The 7785-nt window shown below is 44.5% G+C and overlaps 1 protein-coding gene across 5 annotated transcripts in view; it reads left to right on the top strand.

Annotated features, from left to right (window-relative positions):
- rerea (arginine-glutamic acid dipeptide (RE) repeats a) overlaps positions 1-7785 on the top strand; it is a 137578-nt gene that overhangs the window by 88766 nt on the left and 41027 nt on the right. For all 5 annotated transcript variants that reach the window (XM_020614887.1, XM_020614862.1, XM_020614853.1 and 2 more), the window contains 2 exons: positions 5264-5369; positions 6685-6781. In XM_020614887.1, coding sequence (XP_020470543.1) covers positions 5264-5369; positions 6685-6781 — 203 coding nt within the window. The remainder of the gene's footprint in view (positions 1-5263; positions 5370-6684; positions 6782-7785) is intronic.

Genomic DNA, 7785 nt, shown 5'->3' on the forward strand with positions numbered 1-7785 from the left:
CCTCCCCCCCCCCCCCGTCTTCTCCCTCAGCCTCCCACATACTTTCCGTTTGTTCTTGTTGCCAGGCGGGGGGACGCAGGCTGTGCATGATTCCTCCTCACAAATATCACAAATATTGTAATCAGTGTTTGTTTAGTGTTATTATTTGTGCCTAAGAGAAGGAGGCTTGAGGGACAGGTTATCTTCCTTCCTCCAAGTAGCTAGTGCTCACTATGAAGCTCATCAGAAGGGGAGGATTGCAGAGTGGAATGGTGCAGATGTGCTGGCTCTGACAGCCTGATTTAGAGGTGCTTTCTCTTACCTCTGACACAGAGTCCCAGTCTGCCCTGCTCTGCTGCAGGGCTGGGAGAAGAATAGCAGTGCTTATCCTGAAAGCCTGTTATTTGTGTGTGTGTGTGTGTGTGTGTGTGTGCGTATGTGTGTGCGCACCTGATATTACTCACATTGTGGGGACCAAAACCTGTTTACACACTCACACTGTGGGGTTTCCACCATCCCTCGTGCTGCTGCCTGCAATGTAAATCATTGACTTTTAGGGTGACGACTTAAGGGTAGGGTAAGTCTTTAGGGAATGAAAGTCCCCACGAGGAATGAAAACAAATATTCGTGTGTGTTTATGAGACAGAGTGAGTGTGCACTTGCTTGTATGTTTGTGGTGTCATTTCTTCTTAACAACATCCTTTGTCAGTCACTGAGATGTCGAAGATTGCGTGAGCACAGCAGATCTCTGGTACCTCACCAGTGTATGGTGACACGCATACACGTTTTGAGCGTGTGTGTGTGCGTGTGTGTGTGTTCTGTCGTCCAGATGGAAGTGCTTATTGAGTGCTGGTGTTGCTGGCAGATCTCTTTGTCTCAGAGAGAACAGGAGAAAGCGAGAGAGAAAGAATAAAAAGAGAGAAAACCAAGTGGAAAACCCATCCAATCAGATCCATCATCTTTGTGTGTGTTTATGTGAGTTTATGTGTGATCTTCCCAGCCAGTACTTCCTGCCTGCCTCCCCTCTCTAATCTTATCATGTCAGAGCAGCAGATTAGTCCTCCCAGATCCACTCTCTCCTCCCAAATGCCACAACCAGCCTTTTGTTCTTTGGTTGTACTTACACTTCCCCTTACGGCAACCGAGGTGGACACTCCCACGATCTTCCCTTCATGCCATTTTGAGCCTCTGCCTGTCAGTGGCACACTGCTCCCAGCCCTGATCTACCATACCCAGACCCCTGGGGTTTTAACTAACTAAGCTGTTAGCTCAGCAGCCTGCTAGCCTGGCTGAACTGTTTGACATTCCTGGCCAACACTGACCTCCCTCCCTCTTCTCGTCTCCCTTTTCTGTGTGTTTGGGGTCTGTCTTTCCATCCTTATGTCTGGCTGCCACCTCCTGAAGGAAGTCATAAGTCCTGTCTGCTGATGTCACCAGTGAGGTTTTGTGTGGAGGAGTGTCACTATCTGGGTTAGCAGAGGAAGAAGCGTGTTTGAAAAGCAGAGAAAATAAACAGAGGTTTCCTGTTAAAGAGGTACACTGGGGGCCTGTCATGTGGGAGAGGGAGGGTCTGGTTTTGTTTAAAGCAGAGCTCTAGTGTCACAGTGCCAGGAGAAGATAGGGCATTAGGTTTGAGGGTTACAGTTTGTATCAGTGTTCCCTTGGCTTTGTCACAGCTCAACTTGGCTGCAAGGCAGTGACCATATTGGAAAGGCCACTGTGTGTGCGCAGATGTGGGAGAAAGTCTGGGCTCACTGCTACTGCGGTGTACTCTGCAAACACTGAAGGATTTAGTGGCAGGTTTTGCATTGAAAGGCACTGTATTGATTTTATGCTGCCTTACTTGTAAACATGCAATTAATCCAGACTGTCCATCTTTTAGGTGGCTTCCTCCTTTAAAGAAAAGCTGGTTTCTTTTAAAATTATATAAAAAAAAGGAAAGTCTGCTTTCTGTATTTCTTGCTTTCCCCCGGTCTTTATAGTGGTATGTTTGTACACAGAGGCCCAGCTCCAGAGCTGACTGCACACACACACGTAGCAACACAAAGAAAACTGCACAGCCATTATGGATCCAAGGGGCCAGCCATCTTTTAGCCAGTCAGAGAGAGAGAATAACTGACTCACACAATGTTGTCTTGTGTTGGCCGCTCTTAGAGCAATGATGAACACATTGACTTGCTTTTTCTGAACAGATACACATTTTGGAGTCATTCTACAAGATAATTAAAAACCTTGTAATATTTCCTAGCCTGTGAATTAATCGCCCTCCTTAGTGCCGGGTATTGAACTTCGATACCTCTGTGGCATCGATCGAATTACTTCACTACTATAGAGTATCGAAAAATGCTTTTCTTCATTTTTATTTATTGATGGTAACGTTAACAGAAAATAAGGTTGTGATAAATAGGTTTGCCTTTTATGTTCTGAAACTGTTTTGAGTGCCAAAATATGCCAAGGAATTGAAAAATACCGATGATCTGAACCAAAATGTGTAATGTATGTACATTTTTATATAATTTTATTTTTTGTTAAAATTGATTTTATAAATCTGGTATCGAAAAAAGTATTGTTTACCGGTATTGAAGTCAAGGTATTGGTACCGGTACTGAAAATTTTGCAATGATACCCAGCCCTAGCTCTCCTATAATCTGACCCCTGTCTGATGAGTGTGCCCATGAACACCACAGGCCAGGCCACTCACTGGAGGGGAGAGGAGGTGCCATTGTGTCCATCCCCAAAGCAGGACCCTCAGATTTATATCTCAATGAATACAGGAGTTGCCTTTTACCCTGGGGGTTTCAGTAAAGCAGGAGGAGGATAGTTGTAATTTTAAGTCTGAGGAAATGAGAAGGTCTTGCTCCTCCTACTTAAATCCATCCCTTTTCTCTCTCCTCACTTTTTCTTTTCTCTGCTCCCTTGCACTTTCTCTTTTTTTCCCCCCTCCTGTTTCATTTCTTTCTCTCAGTAGTGGGTTAGTAAGTCTTTTGGCCTCTCCGCAGCAAGCAGCATTCCCAGGGTTTAGGGCCCAGGAGGAGGGAGGGCAGGGCCATGTTTAGCCTCTGGCAGGACAGACAAAGATGGCTGACATTGTGTGGGGCTCAGCTCTCTACAGGCAGCGTGGAATGTCTCTAATCAATTCAGCATTGTGGTTCCCCCTTGTACGTTCCCCCTGTCATTTTCTATGGCAGGCTTAGCAAAACCCAGACAATACAACTAGTAGTTCATGTGGTGAGTCTGAGCTGTCTATCATCCCCCTTCATTTTCTCTTTGCGTTATCTACTCATTTTTCCACCCCGCATGTTTATAGAATTGTGATAATTGAAAGCTGTGCTTCACTCCCACTACGTACTCCATATGTTGCACTCTCAGTCTTTCTCTCCATCTCCCTCCCTCTTTTGCCTGAGAGCGCTTAAGCCGCTCTGAGCTTCTAAACAGCAATCTGCTCTAGAGAGTGGCTGCTACTCTGTAGTGGCGAGGATGCTGATGATGGCTGAAGTAGTATTCCTTCTTTGTGCTTAGGCTTGTTTTGGTTGGTTTAAAATAATGCATGCTCATGGGTAAGGTGTGAAACCTGTCTGCATCAGGCTGTATGAAATCCCTTTGATTTTGTGGCTTTGCCAGCAGAAAATGAAATGTTCATGTAGCACGGTGGCAGCATTTAGTCTCCTTAAAGTTTTAATTATGTAAAAACACGGGATAACTGCTCCTACTTGTGTGGCAGGCAGCCTGTTTGTGTAGAAGGCAACAGTGTCTATAACACTGGATAGACAGACGGCTGGGATGGGTGGGCTGACTGCTGGGAGGGAGGGGGACGGACATGATGTCATAGCACACAGTTCTTCACACGCAGTATGTCTACATACTCTGGGGTCTGTATCTCAGTCCATTACTATGGTTCTCTGTTGAATAACAAGCAAAGTGTGTGTGTGGTTGTGTGATGCACACTCAGAAAATCATCCAGAGCAGTAAATGCAGCTAACTGACTGCGTGCCAGCAGCTGTTTAACACGTCCAGGCTCACTTAACGCACTCCTTCCTGCTTCCTGCTCAAGGTTGGAGAAAGGGACGAAGAAGGGAAAGAAAATGGTGGTGGTGGAGTGGAGGGCTGGAATGAGAAAGATGGAAAAGGGAGGTAGGGATGAAGAGAATGGGAAAACCAGAGGTGGGCTGAAGGGTTTAGGGAGGTCATGATTTGCTTGGCTGCGTGTGCTCAGCCTCCTCCCCAAGGACATAACAGAACAATGTACTGTAAAGGGTTTAAATATTTTTACTCTGACCTCATGCTCCTGCGCGCGTACACACACGCACACACAGTTAAGACCCTGGAAAGAGCGGATGTTAAGCCTTCTGTCTTAGATTACTGTGGACATTTTTCCTTCTTCCATTTTTTTCCCCCTATGCTCATTTGTCTTATTGTTCACGGGTGGTGTCAGCGGTGGTGCAGGTGTCTCACTCAGTGCAGTGCAGTGCTTCCAAGTCCCTAATAAAGACAGCTGGGGCCAGTAGGATTGTGTTGCAGTTCATCCTCCATCCCAGCAGTCTCTCTGATATTCTTTCAAACCTGTGTTGTCAGTTATGTGAAGGCACAATAAATATTTTATTACATGAAATGAAAATAATATTTTCCCCTTTTCCATTCCTCACCTCAGCACTGGCCTCTGTCTCCACCATTTTCTTCACACCCCACTTCTTTCTTCTGTATGTTTTCCCTTGACTGGCCCTGGAAAGGCTGTCTTCTCAAACACAGTGCTTCCACCTGCTGGCTATCTGTAGAATTACATGCCTTTGCTAACTTGCACTTTATCAAAAGGCCAGTAGGTGGTATCACTTAAAGAATATAAAGTCTAAAGCATGGTGGAAAGATACTCAGCTTGTGTTTGAGTAAACCTTTACCATGTTAAAACAATTTCATAGCTCATTTGTGAGTTGTCATTAGGTGAACTGAAACCAGGACAGAGGATGAATATGCAGAAGGCAGAGACTGAACACTCATCCACTCCCCTCTCGGTCCTTCTCTTTCTGTACTTCTTCCAGCAACAGCAATCCCACTGTTTGCTTTATTAAGGCTCTAAATGCTCTGCAATCCTCTTTTAATTGACTTGGTTTCGCTGTGTGCGTTTTGGCATCAGCCTGTGTGGGTCATAAACAGGCAGTCTGCTCAGCATCACTGTTTGCCAAGAGGCCAGTTTCTGATGTCGTAATCGAACAAAATGATATTTGTTTATATGGGTTTTTTTTTTTTTTTTGGGTCTCCTGCTTACTTGCTCTGTTTCTCTGTGCTGCAGAGTAAACGGGACCATCTGCTGATGAATGTGAAATGGTACTACCGCCAGTCAGAGGTGCCCGACTCCGTCTACCAGCACCTGGTGCAGGATCGCAACAATGAGAACGGTGAGGCTGACTTGTCTGCATTGAAGCACAGCTGTACACGTCTGTGGGTGTGCGTGTGTGTGTGTGTGTGTGTACACACGCAAGAATAGTAAACAACACTCAATTTCTGTCCTTTACACACACATACACACACGCACCTCCCTCTGCTCTCTTGATTGTTGGGGGATATAAGAGCTAGCTGTGAATTGCATTTCAAACAGAAACCAGTCAACAGCATCCCAGGCAGCCGAGCCAATCCTGCGGCTCCGTGCTGTTCCCCGGGTAACACTCCTGCAGGCCACACAGCCGCACTGTCAAGTATTAATAACCCAAGTGTCATGTGGCCCCTGAGCGCACACACTCGACACCATCAGCGCCAGTGGACTCATCACACTCCAACAGGAACAACACAGTCACTAGTTTAGCGATTGAATATCAAATCCTGCCAATAAGAAAAACATTGTGTCAGATGTAACATTAACTTATTGGAATAATCAGTTGATGAATTAGTATTTGGATTTTAGCCCATGTTGAGCCACATGTACTGTAAGCATTTTTAATTTAATATAAATGAAAAGAGAATGAAAAAAGATTTTAGTTTCTTCTTTAATGAATTCATAATGAATTAAGTCATCACACACCTGTACTTGCACAGCTCTAAAGTGAATGAGCTTGTCTTAAAAAAGTAACTGATTTGATTGGTTGCTTATGTCCATCATCAATACTCTAAATATACAAGTTACACATGCCATCACAGTAACAGCCAAACAGGGTGTTCGGCTGTTTTCTTTTTCTGCACCAAGTATCTCTTTTGTCCCAGCCAGGGCTTTTATTCACGTGTGTCGCTGAGGTTATCACCCAGACACCACGTACACCGCTCCCTGCAGAACGTCTCTCGGTGTAACACAACGCTGTGCTATCTGCAGTCTGTCCTTGCACCGGGACTCAGGATTATTAGAATTGATGTCAGAAGGCCAGAGCACTGGCCACAGCACTCAACAGCTCAGGTCATTTGTCAGTCCCGGCTCATTCTTGGCGCTGCTGATGCGTCTTAACCTCCGCAAGGGTCATATCACTTGAGAACTGAACATTATGTCCTCGCCTCAGGGGACCGCACTTTATTGGCTTTATTGAATTAACGTGGCATAATATTGACCTCTGCAGAGATACTTGTTACTTTGGGTGTACGCAGAACTGTGCTCATGAATTTATTAGTGAGTTCAAATACCAGAGCTACTTTATCTCTTTATATCTTTGGCAGAGATGAATGAGTTTGGTTGTCTTTATCATGTAATGCAGATATGTATTCAGTGCACGTGTGTGTTTCTTCCTCCAGATTCTGGCCGGGAGCTGGTTATCACAGACCCAGTGGTCAGGAGCAGAGAACTGTTCATCTCTGACTACGTGGACACTTATCATGCTGCTGCTCTCAGGTAAACAAACACGCACACACACACAGACTGGGAGCTTTATAATCTTAATAGAAGACAGAAACTGCACTTTAAAAAGCTGGAAGTTTCCTGCAGGTTTCAGAACCCACCCCTGAAGGTCCAGTGACACTGTAGCTGCTGTGACCAAAATGCTTGGATTTATGTCACAACACACCACTCGGCTTTTATTTGTCGTGCTGTTTCGCATTTGCCTGCCTTAAAATTGTGGCCTATTTTTGGTCTATTTTAAATAACAATCCCAGTTCTGTGGCTATGAAAATTCTTGATTTAACTAGAGCTTTATTTTTATTGACATGTTGAAAACCCTTATGGTTGTAGTTTTAGTAGTTGTAATGTAATCAGTATGGATCACCAGTGTAAGATAAGGATGCAATTCTATTTCATGAAGTATATTTTACTGTCACTAATCTAGTGCTGTTATACCAGTTATTTAAATACTGCTACATATGCAAACACTAGTGATGAAGGCCATCTTTGTTTTAAAGGATGGGCTGCTGTGAACCAGATTCTGGGGTTAGACAAATAACTCTTCAATTCAGTGTTCTGTATTTATCCTGATATAGCTGTATTTTTCCAAACAGGAGCAACATATTAATTGTACTACATGTGTTTCTATCAGCTCTTCATGATTAAAAATAAATGACATCAACTGAACAAAATAGGCACAATCTCTGTTTTAAAAAAGAATGGAAAGGCTTCCAAAGTCCAAAAATTGATCTGATTTTGGGTTAAGATCACAAGGCAGTTTCTCCATAGGAAAATGAGTCGATGTCTGTGATATCCACATGTCAACTGTAGGGACATGAGGGGTACACCACCTCAACAAAATACATTTCTTAGCCAAAAAAGAGAGAATTGTCAACAGGGATAGGGTATCCATCCCCATCCATTTTCCTCCGCTTATCCGGGACCGGGTCGCGGGGGCAGCAGTCTAAGCAAGGATGCCCAGACTTCCTTCTCTCCAGACACTTCCTCCAGCTCCTTCG

This window comes from Monopterus albus, unplaced genomic scaffold (assembly GCF_001952655.1).
Source record: "Monopterus albus unplaced genomic scaffold, M_albus_1.0 scaffold6.1, whole genome shotgun sequence".
NCBI lineage: Eukaryota > Metazoa > Chordata > Actinopteri > Synbranchiformes > Synbranchidae > Monopterus > Monopterus albus.